The 21,328-nt window shown below is 47.8% G+C and overlaps 1 protein-coding gene across 1 annotated transcript; it reads right to left on the reverse strand.

Moving 5' to 3' along the window:
- Positions 1-6,272: 6,272 nt before the first annotated feature.
- On the reverse strand, positions 6,273-20,066 carry MRPL14 (mitochondrial ribosomal protein L14). Its single transcript, XM_063441563.1, has 3 exons — positions 20,008-20,066; positions 9,873-9,953; positions 6,273-7,049 (listed from the first exon to the last, which is right to left on the reverse strand). The coding sequence occupies exons 2-3, from the start codon at positions 9,935-9,937 to the stop codon at positions 6,683-6,685; spliced, it is 432 nt and encodes a 143-aa protein (XP_063297633.1). The 5' UTR covers positions 9,938-9,953; positions 20,008-20,066; the 3' UTR covers positions 6,273-6,682.
- Between the last annotated feature and the right edge of the window lie 1,262 nt (positions 20,067-21,328).

Raw genomic sequence — 21,328 nt, forward strand, 5'->3', positions numbered from 1 at the left:
GGAGGATATCAATAAGGAGAGCAGAGTATGGGGGGATATCAATAAGGAGAGCAGAGTATGGGGGGATATCAATAAGGAGAGCGGAGTAGGAGGATATCAATAAGGGGGCAGAGTACAGGGGGGATATCAATAAGGAGAGCAGAGTATGGAGGATATCAATAAGGAGAGCAAAGTATGGGGGATATCAATAAGGAGAGCGGAGTAGGAGGATATCAATAAGGGGGCAGAGTATGGAGGATATCAATAAGGAGAGCAGAGTATGGAGGATATCAATAAGGAGAGCAAAGTATGGGGGATATCAATAAGGAGAGCGGAGTAGGAGGATATCAATAAGGGGGCAGAGTATGGAGGATATCAATAAGGAGGGCAGAGTATGGGGGGATATCAATAAGGAGAGCAGAGTATGGGGGGATATCAATAAGGAGGGCAGAGTATGGAGGATATCAATAAGGAGAGCAGAGTATGGGGGATATCAATAAGGAGAGCAAAGTATGGGGGATATCAATAAGGAGAGCAGAGTATGGAGGATATCAATAAGGAGGACAGAGTACGGGGGGATATCAATAAGGAGGGCAGAGTACGGGGGGATATCAATAAGGAGGGCAGAGTATGGGGGGATATCAATAAGGAGGGCAGAGTATGGGGGATATCAATAAGGAGGACAGAGTACGGGGGGATATCAATAAGGAGAGCAGAGTATGGGGGGATATCAATAAGGAGGGCAGAGTATGGGGGATATCAATAAGGAGGACAGAGTACGGGGGGATATCAATAAGGAGGACAGAGTACGGGGGGATATCAATAAGGAGAGCAGAGTACGGGGGGATATCAATAAGGAGAGCAGAGTATGGGGGGATATCAATAAGGAGAGCAGAGTATGGAGGATATCAATAAGGAGGGCAGAGTATGGAGGATATCAATAAGGAGAGCAGAGTATGGGGGGATATCAATAAGGAGAGCAGAGTATGGAGGATATCAATAAGGAGGGCAGAGTACGGGGGGGATATCAATAAGGAGGGCAGAGTACGGGGGGGATATCAATAAGGAGAGCGGAGTAGGAGGATATCAATAAGGAGAGCGGTGTATGGGGGGATATCAATAAGGAGAGCAGAGTATGGGGGATATCAATAAGGAGGGCAGAGTATGGAGGATATCAATAAGGAGAGCGGAGTAGGAGGATATCAATAAGGAGGGCAGAGTATGGGGGGATATCAATAAGGAGGGCAGAGTATGGAGGATATCAATAAGGAGGGCAGAGTATGGGGGGATATCAATAAGGAGAGCGGAGTATGGGGGGATATCAATAAGGAGAGCAGAGTATGGAGGATATCAATAAGGAGGGCAGAGTATGGGGGGGATATCAATAAGGAGAGCGGAGTATGGGGGGATATCAATAAGGAGGGCAGAGTATGGAGGATATCAATAAGGAGGGCAGAGTATGGAGGATATCAATAAGGAGAGCGGAGTAGGAGGATATCAATAAGGAGGGCAGAGTATGGGGGGATATCAATAAGGAGGGCAGAGTATGGAGGATATCAATAAGGAGGGCAGAGTATGGGGGGATATCAATAAGGAGAGCGGAGTATGGGGGGATATCAATAAGGAGAGCAGAGTATGGAGGATATCAATAAGGAGGGCAGAGTATGGAGGATATCAATAAGGAGAGCAGAGTACGGGGGGATATCAATAAGGAGAGCAGAGTATGGGGGGATATCAATAAGGAGAGCAGAGTATGGAGGATATCAATAAGGAGGGCAGAGTATGGAGGATATCAATAAGGAGAGCAGAGTATGGGGGGATATCAATAAGGAGAGCAGAGTATGGAGGATATCAATAAGGAGGGCAGAGTACGGGGGGGATATCAATAAGGAGAGCAAAGTATGGGGGATATCAATAAGGAGAGCGGAGTAGGAGGATATCAATAAGGGGGCAGAGTACAGGGGGGATATCAATAAGGAGAGCAGAGTATGGGGGGATATCAATAAGGAGAGCGGAGTAGGAGGATATCAATAAGGGGGCAGAGTACGGAGGATATCAGTAAGTAGAGAAGAGTATGGAGGATATCAATAAGGAGAGCAGAGTACGGGGGGATATCAATAAAGAGAGAAGAGTACGTTATCAATAAGGAGGACAGAGTATGGGGATATCAATAAGGAGTAAAAACACAGCAAATGATACTGAAAAGTCAGTAGGTGTCTGGGCGCTTCAAACTTAGTGATATTGGGTGCGTATAAAAAGTTTTAGGTGTTTCCCCAATCACCTTCGTACAAACAATAAAAAAATTGTAATGTCATACACTACCAAACATATACAACACCCAGTGTTATAAATTAAAAGGTAAAATATACACTAAAATATACTTCACAATGGATATCCACTGGAGGAAAATAGTACATCTCTTGGGATCTACAATAAATAAATACAACCAAATCAATGTCATTACATATATCCTGAGTCCGCCTGTGTGGATATCACCAAAGCCAATATTGGGACCCTAATGCTTCTAATATAGAGCCTGGCACATATCAGAGTCGGCTTCTGAGTGTAACCTTTACCATTACTCACTTTCTTTCGTTATTACATGGATTACACTATGTGTGGTTGTATTTATTTGTTGTAGATACCAAGAGATGTACTATTTTCCTCCAGTGGATATCCATTGTGAAGTACCGGTATATTTTATTGTATATTTTACCTTCTAATTTATAACACTGGGTGTTTGGTAGTGTATGACATTGCAATTTATTTAATATCAATAAGGAGGGCAGAATATGGGGGGGATATCAGCGAGGAGGGCAGAGTACAGAAGTATTAATGTAGAAATCAGAGGAATGGGGGATACCAGCTGGAAATTTTAGAGGAATGGGGGATATTAGTGGGGAATTTTAGAGGAATGGGGATATTAGTGGGGAATTTAGAGGAATGGGGGATATCAGTGGGTAATTTTAGAGGAATGGGGGATATTAGTGGGGAATTTAGAGGAATGGGGGATATCAGTGGGTAATTTTAGAGGTGTAGCGGACTGTGTTTTGTTACCCATCATTTTTTATTGTTGGCTGTCCCTACCCTTAATTGTTGCAGTATGTCATTCCCTTTTGCCACGGTTCATTACATAGAAGAAACAAGTAACAAGCTATCTGTTATATCATTCATCTGGTTGTTCGGTAAAATTCTACTTTCAACCATGTGAAGTTGTACCATTCGACAAACGAACAAAATACAGAACAACCAGGCCACCCCAGAGAGGAGCATAGCACTAATTGACCCCCTATCGTTATTCACACTACCTTAATTGACAATCACACGAACGCAGAGTATTCCCTGGTTTGCTGCTGTTCGGCATACGAACACGTGGCGGCAGCCATCTTTTCATACGAACGCAATAGCGGTGTTTGGTCGTCAAGTGTCTGGAACCCAAATCGGACACTCGACCTCGCGAACACCGCAGAGACCTCCATACTCCCACCCGTTCATGGGAAAACAAGAGAACAGAACGGCGTTCGGTGAAAATAATCACACGAACGAGGGGACTCCTACGAACGCAGGCAGAACGCATTAAACATTTTTGTGCTTTTCACCTCACGAACGGAGACCGACCGCAAGGCCAAAACACATGGAACCATCTTCGGCTTACATCTCATGTGTGGTCGGTAAAACCAAGACCTCCAGGAAATTCACGAACCCCTGAACCGATCTGGATGATTTTTCAGTATGTTGCTCACCCAGATCAGGGCTATCAGGTGATATATGATTTATGGGTGTGGCAAGCAAAACACCACACTCCCAGTCTTTAAAGAATCAGGGGACGATACCTTTGCCACGAAACAGGACCTCCAGCAATGGATGCAGGAGCTCCAGAATTTGCTGGCCGCGGATATGAGCACCCTGAAAGCAGATGTGCGCCAAACTACTGAGCGGGTGAGCGCTATGGAGGACATTCTAGCACTAAATAGCGGAGTATCACACCTTATGGATACACTGCAATCAATGCAAACAGCCCACCAAGTGCTAGCAGTACAGGTGTCCTCCCAAGAGGACCGCCTGCGCCGCAATCACATCAGACTCAGGGGAGTACCGACAGTGATCACCTCAGAAGAACTGCCACATTATATTAGGAGATTTATGGTCACCATCCTGCCTCCATCAACTGCCCGGAAAATAGCTCTGGAGGGCATATATCGCCTACCGGCAGCGCCCAACTCACCTTCCACGGAGGCTCGGGACATCATCCTGCGATGTGCCACATCTCGAAATAAAGCAGCCATAATGACAGCGTGAGAGGAAGGACCCCCCCTAACATTTGAAAGCTCCCAACTACTCTTCTTCCAGGATTTAACTAGGGCCACGCTACACTGGCAGAGATCATTGCACCACAGGCCGCCTGAGAACAGCATTAATGCGGAGGAGCCCCAACTCCTTACTTACTATTCCACAAGGGGCCATAAGCCTAGGAGCAAGCTATTGCACTACTGTCTCTTAATGTGACATGGATAAAAAAAAAGGAAAAATTAAGTGCAGTTCAACTTGACAAGTATTGAGATTTGACTACCCTTGTACTATTATGTGATGCACCTTTTCATATGTCAATGTAACTTGTGATATTTCTTAATGCACCTTCAAAATAAAGAATTAAGAAAAGAAAAAAAAAATCAGTTTTGCTCCTGATACGGAGTGTCGTCCAGTTATTGGGAAGGGTGATGGGAGATTCGTGAATTTATTACTACTTATGCTGTGCTTCGTATGATGTTTTGTTTGTTCCTGAATAGCTATTGGAGTGACCAGCAGAGAATAAGCCCTGCTACCATTGCTCTCCACTACAAGAGGAATGGGGGATATCAGCGGGGAATTTTAGAGGAATGGGGGTATCAGTGGGAATTTTAGAGGAGTGGGGAAGTTTAGCGGAATGGGGGATATCAGCAGATAATTTAGAGGAATGGGGGATATTAGTGGGGAAATATAAAGGAATGGTCGATATCAGCAGGGAATTTAGAGGAATGGGGGATATAAGTGGGGAATTTAGAGGAATGGGAATACCAGGGGGGAATTTAGAGGAATGGGGATATTAGTGGGGAATCTAGAGGAATAGGGATATTAGTGGGGAATTTAGAGGAATGGGGGATATCAATTGAGGAAGTTTAGAGGAATGGGGGATATAAGTGGGGAATTTAGAGGAATTGGAATACCAGGGGGGAATTTAGAGGAATGGGGATATTAGTGGGGAATTTAGAGGAATGGGGGATATCAATTGAGGAAGTTTAGAGGAATGGGAATACCAGGGGGGAATTTAGAGGAATGGGGATATTAGTGGGGAATTTTAGAGGAATGGGGGATATTAGTGGGGAATATCAGGGGGGAAATTTAGAGGAATGTGGGATATTAGTGGGGGAATTTAGAGGAATGTGGGATATCAGTGGGGAATTTTAGAGAAATGGGGGATATTCGTGGGGAAGTTTAGAGGAATGGGGGATATCAGTAGGGAATTTAGGGGAATGAGGGATGTCAGTGGGGAAATGTAAAGGAATAGGGGATATCACCAGGGATGTTTAGAGGAATAGGGGATATTAGTGGGGATTATAGAGGAATGGGGGATATCAGTGAGGAAGTTTAGAGGAATGGGGGATATCAGTAGGGAATTTAGAGGAATGGGGGATATCAGTGGGGAATTTAGAGGAATGGGGGATATCAGTGGGGAATTTAGAGGAATGGGGGATATCAGTGGGGAATTTAGAGGAATGGGGGATATCAGTGGGGAATTTAGAGGAATGGGGGATATCAGTGGGGAATTTAGAGGAATGGGGGATATCAGTGGGGAATTTAGAGGAATGGGGGATATCAGTGGGGAATTTAGAGGAATGGGGGATATCAGTGGGGAATTTAGAGGAATGGGGGATATCAGTGGGGAATTTAGAGGAATGGGGGATATCAGTGGGGAATTTAGAGGAATGGGGGATATCAGTGGGGAATTTAGAGGAATGGGGGATATCAGTGGGGAAGTTTAAAGGAATGGGGGATATAAGTGGGGAAGTTTAGAGGAATGGGGGATATCTATGTTTGCCTCACTAACGTACATACAGGGCCACCCCTCCCCTTTCCTGCCTTCCCTGTCTTTTCTATATAAAGAGTACCCTGGTATTGCTATGTCCCAGTCATTTTTCTCATTATACCATGTCTCAGTAACAGCGACTAAATCTACACTATCAGTTGCCATTATTGCCACAAGTTCATGGATCTTATTCCCTAAACTGCGAGCATTTGTAGACATGACTCTAAGCTTATCATTTTTAAAAACAGGCCCTTTCTGTCCTTGTTTTTATTAGAATGTATCTTCTAAGGACGAAGAGGAAAGACGCCAATAATAAAATTAAATATTTCTTTGAATTTATAAACGAAGTGTCGAGCATAACTGTGCCGTGACTTGTTTGGTTTCCAATAACTACACCATGTGAATTATTTTTGAGTTTTGCTGGATGAATTCCGTTATTTTATTTCTGTTATCCTAAAGACCTAAAATGGCACCATCAGGAAAATATTGTACAAAATTCTTTACACATTACACATAAACAAAGTGGCATTTGTTTGAGGTTTTAGTGAAGTTCACGGTGTAGATTGTCTTTCTTAGTTCACTTCAACCGGAATTAGTCAGATATGGACACACGGAATAAAGTGATCTCCGTTCCTGAGATCAGACAAAAGTCTGTGCTATGGCCAGGAGCTTGGAATACTCCCCGTCAAGCTTCCTCAAGCTAGTGGGAATTGGGCTCTTTATTCGGGTCCCCACAGGGTTCCCGTTGTCCTCGATAAGCACTACGTTGTTAGAGTCGAATCGTGGAGTCATGGTAGGCCCGGGCATTTTATGGCCAACGATGAGCGCTTTCTTTTTCTGGCCCTTAATGGCGAGTAGAATCTTGTCTCCCACTTTTCCCACCCCAGACTTGTTGTAGACATGGATGCAGCGAGGTGGACGGTGGTACGGAGTGTTACCCATTGTGCTGTTATCAACCACTCGAACCCTGGTCATCTTCTGGATAGCCAAACAGGATACGGAGATACTGAAATATAAGCAGCCACATTTCATTGCTATAAATTAAAGGGCTGAATTTCAGAGAAAAAAGCAGCAATTTATGTGGAAGAAGAAGGACAATTTATGTGGAAGAAGAAGAAGGACAATTTATGTGGAAGAAGAAGAAGAAGGACAATTTATGTGGAAGAAGGACAATTTATGTGGAAGAAGAAGAAGAAGAAGGACAATTTGTGTGGAAGAAGAAGAAGGACAATTTATGTGGAAGAAGAAGAAGGACAATTTATGTGGAAGAAGAAGAAGGGCAATCTATGTACGTGTATTGGAGCTGTGATTCTCAAGAGATGTGCCACAACACACTGCAAATACTGCCAGGAACTCACTGACTCAATGAGTGGAATAGGAACAATGCAGTCCTTAAAATGGATTGTTACTATGAAGCTACTGGGTGAATAGAGCCCAGATATGTCTAGAATGGGGGGTTTTAGCCCTTAAATTGAAAAGCACAAATAATGAAAGTGGCCTCAGCAGACCATGATTTTACAGGGAGTGATCACTTAATGTCTAAACCAATAATAGTTAGATGGTTCCATGAGTTCTTAGTTAATTATCAAAATCTATAGCGATACAACTATTACGTTTCTTAGGATAGCTCTACTTTCCCATGGTGTAGTACTAATTCTCAACCAGCAGAGGTCGCTGCTACTCTTTTGTAACTTCTGAAGAAAACATTTCAAATGGCAGCTAAGACCAAGAAGGGGAGGTGTAATAACCCTATGTCGACAATAGGGGTCTCTTCAGAGAACTCCTATTGGTATAGTGCCAGTTCAATGTGAAAATATACTGTGTAGGCATAGAGGGAGGGAGAAAAAAAGATCAACACAAGACTTTCCCCATTGAAATTCTTATATTTTATGTACACTCGTCTGTCACTGAGTATCTGACAGCCAGAACTGACAAATACAAAATTATGGGTACTGTATATAAGGAGATGGGAAGTATGGGAACTGTATATAAGGAGATGGGAAGTACGGATACTGTATATAAGGAGATGGGAAGTATGGGTACTGTATATAAGGAGATGGGAAGAATGGGTACTGTATATAAGGAGATGGGAAGAATGGGTACTGTATATAAGGAGATGGGAAATGTGGGAACTGTATATAAGGAGATAGGAAGTACTGATACTGTATATAAGGATACTGTATATAAGGAGATGGGAAGTATGGGTACTGTATATAAGGAGATGAGAAGTAAGGGTACTGTATATAAGGAGATGGGAAGTATGGGAACTGTATATAAGGAGATGGGAAGTACTGATACTGTATATAAGGAGATGGGAAGTATGGGTACTGTATATAAGGAGATGGGAAGTATGGGTACTGTATATAAGGAGATGAGAAGTGTGGGAACTGTATATAAGGAGATGAGAAGTAAGGGTACTGTATATAAGGAGATGGGAAGTATGGGTACTGTATATAAGGAGATGGGAAGTGCGGATACTGTATATAAGGAGATGGGAAGTATGGGTACTGTATATAAGGAGATGAGAAGTATGGGTACTGTATATAAGGAGATGGGAAGAATGGGTACTGTATATAAGGAGATGGGAAGTGCGGATACTGTATATAAGGAGATGGGAAGTATGGGAACTGTATATCAGGAGATGAGAAGTATGGGAACTGTATATAAGGAGATGGGAAGTACTGATACTGTATATAAGGAGATGGGAAGTATGGGTACTGTATATAAGGAGATGGGAAGTATGGGTACTGTATATAAGGAGATGAGAAGTGTGGGAACTGTATATAAGGAGATAGGAAGTACTGATACTGTATATAAGGAGATGAGAAGAATGGGAACTGTATATAAGGAGATAGGAAGTACTGATACTGTATATAAGGAGATGAGAAGAATGGGAACTGTATATAAGGAGATGAGAAGTAAGGGTACTGTATATAAGGAGATGGGAAGTATGGGTACTGTATATAAGGAGATGGGAAGTGCGGATACTGTATATAAGGAGATGGGAAGTATGGGTACTGTATATAAGGAGATGAGAAGTATGGGTACTGTATATAAGGAGATGGGAAGAATGGGTACTGTATATAAGGAGATGGGAAATATGGGAACTGTATATAAGGAGATAGGAAGTACTGATACTGTATATAAGGAGATGAGAAGAATGGGAACTGTATATAAGGAGATGAGAAGTAAGGGTACTGTATATAAGGAGATGGGAAGTATGGGTACTGTATATAAGGAGATGGGAAGTGCGGATACTGTATATAAGGAGATGGGAAGTATGGGTACTGTATATAAGGAGATGAGAAGTAAGGGTACTGTATATAAGGAGATGAGAAGTACAAATACTGTATATAAGGAGATGAGAAGTGTGGGAACTGTATATAAGGAGATAGGAAGTACTGATACTGTATATAAGGAGATGAGAAGAATGGGTACTGTATATAAGGAGATGGGAAGTATGGGAACTGTATATAAGGAGATGGGAAGTACTGATACTGTATATAAGGAGATGAGAAGTATGGGAACTGTATAAGGAGATGCGAAGTATTGATACTGTATATAAGGAGATGAGAAATATGGATACTGTATATAAGGAGATAGGAAGTATGGGAACTGCATATAAGGAGATGGGAAGTATGGGTACTGTACATAAGGAGATGGGAAGTATGGATACTGTATATAAGGTGATGAGAAGTATGGATACTGTATATAAGGTGATGAGAAGTATGGGAACTGTACATAAGGAGATGGGAAGTATGGATACTGTATATAAGGTGTTGAGAAGTATGGGAACTGTATATAAAGAAAGTGATTGCAGTTAACTTACCTGAAAGACTGACGGTTTACGATCTGCCATGTCTGGGTAGTCAGGAGTCTTAGCCCTCTATCCATGCTGCGTCAGTTGCTCCTAAAGACAGGAAAAAGCAATCGCCAAATTCAGGGTGTGGAATGAAATGTATTGATCCACTTTACAGACAACAGATGCATTGAACCAGCAGAGCTGATAATCAGTTTATGCTACAACACAGTAAGAGCCAGGACAAGCCCTAATTCTCTATGTGCAGTCAAGCTCGCCATGTAACAGTGGTTACGATTATTCACACTCCGCAGTGGGTTCAGCGTTTTTGTACCAATGGTTACATTGGTAACTTGGGGTCATGTTAATCCCCCCAGGATTCCCATCTCCACTGCTCTCATCCATGGCACCCATATTCTGTGTCCATTTATAGTCAGACTGCTGGATTCGTGTCCATGGGAATCCCCAAACCATATCAAGCTAACTCTCAGTGAGAGCAGTAACAGTGATATAGAAAGGGTAGTAGATACCTGGAATGGCATTCCAGTATGAGAGTTAAAGTCTAAGTGCTATAGTATGGGTAGTACATACCTGGAATGGCCTTCCAAGGGAAGTCGTATAGGAAACAAGTGATACATAAAATAGTGTTTGCTAATTTAATCTATGTTTCCTTGTGTATTGATAGAGGTGGGAGGAGATGAAAGATTGGTGAAGATGCTAGAACACTTTATATAATGACTGACTCTGGCAGTGAGAGGGTTAACCCAGAGAAAGCATGAACACTCAGCTCGTGCAAATATTAACCTTTTCATGGAGTACACTCCTGGCTGACAGACAGACTTGCTGTATAGAGACGGGGGGGCAGGGAACAGCTACTTACACTTCATTTAAGCAAACAGTTTGGAAATGAAGAGGATTCTTCAACTGTTTGAAATAATTTTTTAGATCCCTGCAATATTTTCTACCACAAGTGAAACACACCCAGTTTGTCAACATATATGTGTCTGAGAGTCTTCCAGCAACGCGCGCCTAGATCGCACCACGGAGAGCGTACCTTGAACGCACCACGGAGAGCGCGCCTTGAACGCACCACGGAGAGCGCGCCTTGATCGCACCACGGAGAGCGCGCCTTGATCGCACCACGGAGAGCGTACCTTGAACGCACCACGGAGAGCGCGCCTTGATCGCACCACGGAGAGCGTACCTTGAACGCACCACGGAGAGCGCGCCTTGATCGCACCACGGAGAGCGCGACTTGAACGCACCACGGAGAGCGCGACTTGAACGCACCACGGAGAGCGCGACTTGAACGCACCACGGAGAGCGCGACTTGAACGCACCACGGAGAGCGCGACTTGAACGCACCACGGAGAGCGCGACTTGAACGCACCACGGAGAGCGTACCTTGAACGCACCACGGAGAGCGTACCTTGAACGCACCACGGAGAGCGTACCTTGAACGCACCACGGAGAGCGCGACTTGAACGCACCACGGAGAGCGTACCTTGAACGCACCACGGAGAGCGTACCTTGAACGCACCACGGAGAGCGTACCTTGAACGCACCACGGAGAGCGTACCTTGAACGCACCACGGAGAGCGTACCTTGAACGCACCACGGACAGCGCACCTTGAACGCACCACGGACAGCGCACCTTGAACGCACCACGGAGAGCGCGCCGTGAACGCACCACGGAGAGCGCGCCTTGAACGCACCACGGAGAGCGCGCCTTGAACGCACCACGAAGAGCGCGCCTTGAACGCACCACGAAGAGCGCGCCGTGAACGCACCACGGAGAGCGCGCCTTGAACGCACCACGAAGAGCGCGCATTGAACGCACCACGAAGAGCGCGCCTTGAACGCACCACGGAGAGCGCGCCTTGAACGCACCACGGAGAGCGCGCCATGAACGCACCACAGAGAGAGCGCCGTGAACGCACCACGGAAAGAGCGTACCTTGATCGCACCACGGAAAGAGCAACGTGAACGCACCACGGAGAGCGCACCTTGAACGCACCACGGAAAGCGCGCCTTGAACGCACCACGGAGAGCGCGCCTTGAACGCACCACGGAGAGCGCGCCTTGAACGCACCACGGAGAGCGCGCCTTGAACGCACCACAGAGAGCGCGCCTTGAACGCACCATGGAGAGCGCGCCTTGAACGCACCACGGAGAGCGCGCCTTGAACGCACCACGGAGAGCGCGCCTTGAACGCACCACGGAGAGCGCGCCTTGAACGCACCACGGAGAGCGCGCCTTGAACGCACCACGGTGCGCGTACCTTGAACGCACCACGGAAAGAGCAACGTGAACGCACCACGGAGAGCGCATCTTAAACGCACCACGGAGAGAGCGCCTTAAACACACCACGGAGAGAGCGCCTTAAATGCACCATGCACCTTGACAGCAGCATTGGGAGCGCGCCTTGAACGCACTAGGGAGAGAGCGCCTTGAACACACCAGGGAGAGCGCGCCTTGAACGCACCACGGAGAGCGCGCCTTGAACGCACCACGGAGAGCGCGCCTTGAACGCACCACGGAGAGCGCGCCTTGAACGCACCACGGAGAGCGCGCCTTGAACGCACCACGGAGCGCGTGCCTTGAACGCACCACGGAGAGCGCATCTTAAACGCACCACGGAGAGCGCATCTTAAACGCACCACGGAGAGAGCGCCTTAAACACACCACGGAGAGAGCGCCTTAAACGCACCATGCACCTTGACAGCAGCATTGGGAGCGCGCCTTGAACGCACTAGGGAGAGAGCGCCTTGAACACACCAGGGAGAGAGCGCCTTGAACACACCAGGGAGAGAGCGCCTTGAACACACCAGGGAGAGAGCGCCTTGAACACACCAGGGAGAGAGCGCCTTGAACACACCAGGGAGAGAGCGCCTTGAACACACCAGGGAGAGAGCGCCTTGAACACACCAGGGAGAGAGCGCCTTGAACACACCAGGGAGAGAGCGCCTTGAACACACCAGGGAGAGAGCGCCTTGAACACACCAGGGAGAGAGCGCCTTGAACACACCAGGGAGAGAGCGCCTTGAACACACCAGGGAGAGAGGGCCTTGAACACACCAGGGAGAGAGGGCCTTGAACACACCAGGGAGAGAGGGCCTTGAACACACCAGGGAGAGAGCGCCTTGAACACACCAGGGAGAGAGCGCCTTGAACACACCAGGGAGAGAGCGCCTTGAACACACCAGGGAGAGAGCGCCTTGAACACACCAGGGAGAGAGCGCCTTGAACACACCAGGGAGAGAGCGCCTTGAACACACCAGGGAGAGAGCGCCTTGAACACACCAGGGAGAGAGCGCCTTGAACACACCAGGGAGAGAGCGCCTTGAACACACCAGGGAGAGAGCGCCTTGAACACACCAGGGAGAGAGCGCCTTGAACACACCAGGGAGAGAGCGCCTTGAACACACCAGGGAGAGAGCGCCTTGAACACACCAGGGAGAGAGCGCCTTGAACACACCAGGGAGAGAGCGCCTTGAACACACCAGGGAGAGAGCGCCTTGAACACACCAGGGAGAGAGCGCCTTGAACACACCAGGGAGAGAGCGCCTTGAACACACCAGGGAGAGAGCGCCTTGAACACACCAGGGAGAGAGCGCCTTGAACACACCAGGGAGAGAGCGCCTTGAACACACCAGGGAGAGAGCGCCTTGAACACACCAGGGAGAGAGCGCCTTGAACACACCAGGGAGAGAGCGCCTTGAACACACCAGGGAGAGAGCGCCTTGAACACACCAGGGAGAGGGCGCCTTGAACACACCAGGGAGAGAGAGCCTTGAACACACCAGGGAGAGAGAGCCTTGAACACACCAGGGAGAGAGAGCCTTGAACACACCAGGGAGAGAGAGCCTTGAACACACCAGGGAGAGAGAGCCTTGAACACACCAGGGAGAGAGAGCCTTGAACACACCAGGGAGAGAGAGCCTTGAACACACCAGGGAGAGAGCGCCTTGAACACACCAGGGAGAGAGCGCCTTGAACACACCAGAGAGAGAGCGCCTTGAACACACCAGGGAGAGAGAGCCTTGAACACACCAGGGAGAGAGAGCCTTGAACACACCAGGGAGAGAGCGCCTTGAACACACCAGGGAGAGAGCGCCTTGAACACACCAGGGAAAGAGCGCCTTGAACACACCAGGGAGAGAGCGCCTTGAACACACCAGGGAGAGAGCGCCTTGAACACACCAGGGAGAGAGCGCCTTGAACACACCAGGGAGAGAGCGCCTTGAACACACCAGGGAGAGAGCGCCTTGAACACACCAGGGAGAGAGCGCCTTGAACACACCAGGGAGAGAGCGCCTTGAACACACCAGGGAGAGAGCGCCTTGAACACACCAGGGAGAGAGCGCCTTGAACACACCAGGGAGAGAGCGCCTTGAACACACCAGGGAGAGAGCCCCTTGAACGCAACACGGAGAACGCTCCTTGAACGCACCAGGGAGAACGATTTTGAACGCACCACGGAGAACGTGCCTTAAACGCACCACGGAAAGAGAAACGTGAACGCACCACGGAAAGAGAAACGTGAACTCACCACGGAAAGAGAAACGTGAACGCACCACGGAAAGAGAAACGTGAACGCACCACGGAAAGAGAAACGTGAACGCACCACGGAAAGAGAAACGTGAACGCACCACGGAAAGAGAAACGTGAACGCACCAGGGAGAGCGCACCTTGAACGCACCAGGGAGAGCGCACCTTGAACGCACCAGGGAGAGAACGCCTTGAACACACCACGGAGAGCGTTCCTTAAACGCACCATGCACCTTGACAGTAGTATTGGGAGCGCGCCTTGAACGCAGCAGGGAGAGAGTGCCTTTAACACACCACGAATACACGGTGCGTTGAAAGCGCGCTCTCCACGGTGTGTGTAGGTGAGTGATACTCAGTATGATAGACAGTCTGTAGGTGAGTGATACTCAGTATGACAGTCTGTAGGTGAGTGATACTCAGTATGATAGTCTGTAGGTGAGTGATACTCAGTATGACAGTCTGTAGGTGAGTGATACTCAGTATGACAGTCTGTAGGTGAGTGATACTCAGTATGACAGTCTGTAGGTGAGTGATACTCAGTATGACAGTCTGTAGGTGAGTGATACTCAGTATGACAGTCTGTAGGTGAGTGATACTCAGTATGACAGTCTGTAGGTGAGTGATACTCAGTATGACAGTCTGTAGGTGAGTGATACTCAGTATGACAGTCTGTAGGTGAGTGATACTCAGTATGACAGTCTGTAGGTGAGTGATACTCAGTATGACAGTCTGTAGGTGAGTGATACTCAGTATGACAGTCTGTAGGTGAGTGATACTCAGTATGACAGTCTGTAGGTGAGTGATACTCAGTATGACAGTCTGTAGGTGAGTGATACTCAGTATGACAGTCTGTAGGTGAGTGATACTCAGTATGACAGTCTGTAGGTGAGTGATACTCAGTATGATAGACACGGTCTGTAGGTGAGTGATACTCAGTATGATAGGCACAGTCTGTAGGTGAGTGATACTCAGTATGATAGACACGGTCTGTAGGTGAGTGATACTCCGTATGATAGGCACAGTCTGTAGGTGAGTGATACTCAGTATGACAGTCTGTAGGTGAGTGATACTCAGTGTGACGAAGTGCCCTTCGCCACTTTGTCCTGGAGAGGCCTGCTTGCCTGCCTCCTCCCCTGCGACTATGGTCCTGGACTGTATTGCACTTTAAACACTTTATTTGGGCATATGGATTTGTATTAGGCTGACTCTAGCCCTTTAACTATGCTGTAGGTCTGGACTGCTAATATAACCGAACAGCCGGGGGATTTATACGAATATATATTGCATGGAAATACCATTACTGGAGAATGCAGCCGTTCGCATGATTTCATAAGAATTCTTTGTGCTCTGAATAGGTGGCCGCCATTTCGGGACTTTACACGTGTTCGCGGCCATCTTGCGCACGAACAGCGGTGTTTGCCTGTAACCGCATGGAACTAAAAACGGATACGCAAACAGGCGAACACCGCTGAGTCCTCCAGACCTCCATAAATTCGTACTGAAACTACCGAACGTCCCACCGTTCGGTAGTTATACTTAATCGTCTATGGGGATTTCAGCGAACACCAAGATTCGAATGGATGGCAAGATTTTCGTGTCTTTTCACCGTGCGAACGGAGACCGACCGCAAGGCCAAAACTCATGGAACTATTTTCGGCTAGTTGGTCTGTGCGGTCGGTCAAAACTTTGGAACTCTGTATCTCCCGAACCATTCATCCGAATTGACTGATTTTTAGGTATGTTAGTCCCCTGAACAAGGGCTATCTGGGGATACCAGATTTAAAGCTGTACCCCCTGTTTTGGGGGTACATCCAGAACTTGGGTAAAATAATGTACGTGTTAATTATGTTAACTGGTTATCTGAGGGGAGGAGACGTGGGGGTGTTACCATGCATATGATTGGTTAATTTCATCCTCCCCCTGGGAGTGTCCTGTGTGTACCTTTTTCTAATAAAAAGCAGGCTGGGTGTTCCAGTCCTCAGTTCTTCTTGACCCTTCAAAACGTAGCCTCGTCTCGTTATTGGAGGGAATTGTTGTATCACACTGGGGATTGCTATGCTCTGCATATTCCCCTGAGCTTAATCACTTAGCTCTTTTAAGAGCTTGTTCCGGATACGCTCTCCTGGAGGAGAGGTCTTCCCCCACACGGTCCTGGAGGACAGAAGCCGATCCAGGGTGGAAGGAAGACGGCGCGGCTCCAGTTAAGCTACGGCGGTTGTGGAGCCTGCGGTGGTTGTGGTGTCGTCTGCAGTGCTTGGAGACCTCTGAGAGCGCTAGGAGCATCCATCAACGGAGGGTACTCGGTCGGAGTACACGGAGCTCCGTTACAGTGGTGGCAGCGGTGGGATGGCGTCCTAGTGCGAGGAGAAGCAGCTCAGAGACACTGGTAACGTTTGGAGTTACAATTGAGGGCAACGCTAGCCATTGCGCAGCGTCCCTATCTGCGGCAGCATGGAGCAGGCATGGATAGAGCCCTGCGAAGAACACCTCAAAATGGTACGTTGCTACGAGGGTGACGATTACATTGAGGAGGTGAAGAGGCGGTTGGTCTGCTATGGCCCAGACCTTACAAACGAGGTGGTCTCCAAAGTAATGCGCCAGTTGAGTGCTGAGAACCGTGCGGCAATGGCATTTGAGCGACTACTGTGGGAGTTGAGGATACGGACACCCAGGCTCAAGCAGTATGTGTTACAGCAAGCTAAAGGTGTCGTCCCTCCCCCCCAGCGGCAGTGTGAACCCCAGGGGGCCGAAGGTGTCGTCCTTCCCCCCCAGCGGCAGTGTGTACCCCAGGGAGCTGAAGGTGTCGTCCTTCCTCCCCAGCGGCAGTGTGTACCCCAGGGAGCAGAAGGTGCCGTCCTTCCTCCCCAGCGGCAGTGTGTACCCCAGGGAGCAGAAGGTGCCGTCCTTCCTCCCCAGCGGCAGTGTGTACCCCAGGGGGGAGAAGGTGTCGTCCTTCCCCCCCCAGCGGCAGTGTGAACCCCAGGGAGCTGAAGGTGTCGGCCTTCCTCCCCAGCGGCAGTGTGAGTTACAGGGGGCCGAAGGTGTCGTCCTTCCCCCCCAGCAGCAGTGTGTCCTACAGAGAGCAGAGACAGTTGGTCCCTCTCTCCAGCAGCAGGACAATGTTACGGGAGTGGAGACAGGCGGTCTCCCTCTCCAGCGGCAGCCTGTGTTTCAGGGAGAGGAGCACAGCACCCCCTCTCCCCAGCGGCAGCTTACCCTAACAAGGGGAGACACCAATCTCCCGGACGGCGCAGATGGGACCGTGGTCTCTGTGCCTGACCTACAGGGATGCTGGACAGCCTGTCCAGATCCCCAACTACCCTCACCGGGACAACAGGAATTCCCCTCCCCAGCTAATTCCCCTCCCCAGCTAACTCCTAGCGTGGCACCAGGGTTAACAGAGGCGGCATTAACCTTCACTGACTCCTATGTTTCCCTGGCTACTGAGCCAGACTACGTTACCAGCACCCCAGTAGAAGAGCTGGCAGCTGGGCAGAGTGCAGTTGTCCTCTGCCCTACCTTTGTCCCTGATCCAGAGCCTGATGTCCTGCAGGCTACCCCAGCAGAAGAGCTGGCAGCTGGACAGAGTGCAGTCGGCCTCTGCCCTACCTTTGTCCCTGATCCAGAGCCTGATGTCCTACAGGCTGCCCAAGCAGAAGAGCTGGCAGCTGGGCAGAGTGCAGTCGGTTTTTTAGGTATAGACAGTCTGTAGGTGAGTGATACTCAGTATGATAGACAGTCTGTAGGTGAGTGATACTCAGTATGACAGTCTGTAGGTGAGTGATACTCAGTATGACAGTCTGTAGGTGAGTGATACTCAGTATGATAGGCACAGTCTGTAGGTGAGTGATACTCAGTATGATAGGCACAGTCTGTAGGTGAGTGATACTCAGTATGATAGGCACAGTCTGTAGGTGAGTGATACTCAGTATGATAGGCACAGTCTGTAGGTGAGTGATACTCAGTATGATAGGCACAGTCTGTAGGTGAGTGATACTCAGTATGATAGGCACAGTCTGTAGGTGAGTGATACTCAGTATGATAGACACAGTCTGTAGGTGAGTGATACTCAGTATGATAGGCACAGTCTGTAGGTGAGTGATACTCAGTATGATAGGCACAGTCTGTAGGTGAGTGATACTCAGTATGATAGGCACAGTCTGTAAGTGAGTGATACTCAGTATGATAGTCTGTAGGTGAGTGATACTCAGTATGATAGTCTATAGGTGAGTGATACTCAGTATGATAGTCTATAGGTGAGTGATACTCAGTATGATAGTCTATAGGTGAGTGATACTCAGTATGATAGTTTATAGGTGAGTGATACACGGTATGATAGGCACAGTCTGTAGGTGAGTGATACTCAGTATGATAGGCACAGTCTGTAGGTGAGTGATACTCAGTATGATAGGCACAGTCTGTAGGTGAGTGATACTCAGTATGATAGGCACAGTCTGTAGGTGAGTGATACTCAGTATGATAGGCACAGTCTGTAGGTGAGTGATACTCAGTATGATAGGCACAGTCTGTAGGTGAGTGATACTCAGTATGATAGGCACAGTCTGTAGGTGAGTGATACTCAGTATGATAGGCACAGTCTGTAGGTGAGTGATACTCAGTATGATAGACACAGTCTGTAGGTGAGTGATACTCAGTATGATAGACACAGTCTGTAGGTGAGTGATACTCAGTATGATAGGCACAGTCGGTAGGTGAGTGATACTCAGTATGATAGGCACAGTCTGTAGGCGAGTGATACTCAGTATGATAGGCACAGTCTGTAGGCGAGTGATACTCAGTATGATAGGCACAGTCTGTAGGTGAGTGATACTCAGTATGATAGGCACAGTCTGTAGGTGAGTGATACTCAGTATGATAGGCACAGTCTGTAGGTGAGTGATACTCAGTATGATAGACACAGTCTGTAGGTGAGTGATACTCAGTATGATAGACACAGTCTGTAGGTGAGTGATACTCAGTATGATAGGCACAGTCTGTAGGTGAGTGATACTCAGTATGATAGTCTGTAGGTGAGTGATACTCAGTATGATAGACACAGTCTGTAGGTGAGTGATACTCAGTATGATAGTCTGTAGGTGAGTGATACTCAGTATGATAGTCTATAGGTGAGTGATACTCAGTATGATAGTCTATAGGTGAGTGATACTCAGTATGATAGTCAGTCTGTAGGTGAGTGATACTCAGTATGACAGTCTGTAGGTGAGTGATACTCAGTATGATAGTCTATAGGTGAGTGATACTCAGTATGATAGACACAGTCTGTAGGTGAGTGATACTCAGTATGATAGTCTGTAGGTGAGTGATACTCAGTATGATAGTCTATAGGTGAGTGATACTCAGTATGATAGTCTGTAGGTGAGTGATACTCAGTATGATAGTCTATAGGTGAGTGATACTCAGTATGATAGACACAGTCTGTAGGTGAGTGATACTCAGTATGATAGACACAGTCTGTAGGAGAGTGATACTCAGTATGATAGACACAGTCTGTAGGTGAGTGATACTCAGTATGATAGACACAGTCTGTAGGTGAGTGATACTCAGTATTGGAGTGACCCTGTCTCCATGTGATTGCCCTCCAGTCCCCACTCACCCTCACCGGACAGCCTCCTCCTTGCTGTACGTGCGCGCTCCAGATACACTGATAGTGCGCGCTCCCGATACACTGATAGTGCGCGCTCCCGTCTGGGCCACAGGCGGAATAAAGCGCGTGCATGGACTGAGTGTGTACTCAGTGAGTGAGAATGAGAATGTTCTGATTGTCACAATGTATGAGTGGTGCTCAGTGTGTGAATGATACAGTGTGTGAGTGGTGCTCAGTGTGTGAGTGGTGCTCAGTGTGTGAGTGATACAGTGTGTGAGTGGTGCTCAGTGTGTGAGTGATACAGTGTGTGAGTGGTGCTCAGTGTGTGAGTGATACAGTGTGTGAGTGATTCAGTGTGTGAGTGGTGATACAGTGTGTGAGTGGTGCTCAGTGTGTGTGAGTGGTACTCAGTGTGTGAGTGGTGCTCAGTGTGTGAGTGGTGATACAGTGTGTGAGTGGTGATACAGTGTGTGAGTGGTGCTCAGTGTGTGAGTGGTGCTCAGTGTGTGAGTGATACAGTGTGTGAGTGATGCTCAGTGTGTGAGTGATACAGTGTGTGAGTGGTACTCAGTTTGTGAGTGATACAGTGTGTGAGTGGTACTCAGTGTGTGAGTAGTACTCAGTGTGTGAGTGATGATACAGTGTGCGAGTGATACAGTGTGTGAGTGGTTATAAAGTGTTTGAGTGGTGATACAGTGTGTGAGTGGTGCTCAGTGTGTGAGTGGTTATAAAGTGTTTTAGTGGTGATACAGTGTGTGAGTGGTACAGTGTGTGAGTGATACAGTGTATGAGTGGTGCTCAGTGTGTGAGTGATACAGTGTGTGAGTGGTGCTCAGTGTGTGAGTGATACAGTGTGTGAGTGGTGCTCAGTGTGTGAGTGATACAGTGTGTGAGTGGTGCTCAGTGTGTGAGTGATACAGTGTGTGAGTGATTCAGTGTGTGAGTGGTGATACAGTGTGTGAGTGGTGCTCAGTGTGTGTGAGTGGTACTCAGTGTGTGAGTGGTGCTCAGTGTGTGAGTGGTGATACAGTGTGTGAGTGGTGATACAGTGTGTGAGTGGTGCTCAGTGTGTGAGTGATACAGTGTGCGAGTGGTGCTCAGTGTGTGAGTGATACAGTGTGTGAGTGATACAGTGTGTGAGTGGTACTCAGTGTGTGAGTGATACAGTGTGTGAGTGGTACTCAGTGTGTGAGTGGTACTCAGTGTGTGAGTGGTGATACAGTGTGCGAATGATACAGTGTGTGAGTGGTTATAAAGTGTTTGAGTGGTGATACAGTGTGTGAGTGGTGCTCAGTGTGTGAGTGGTGCTCAGTGTGTGAGTGGTGATACA

This window comes from Pelobates fuscus, chromosome 2 (assembly GCF_036172605.1).
Source record: "Pelobates fuscus isolate aPelFus1 chromosome 2, aPelFus1.pri, whole genome shotgun sequence".
Lineage (NCBI taxonomy): Eukaryota > Metazoa > Chordata > Amphibia > Anura > Pelobatidae > Pelobates > Pelobates fuscus.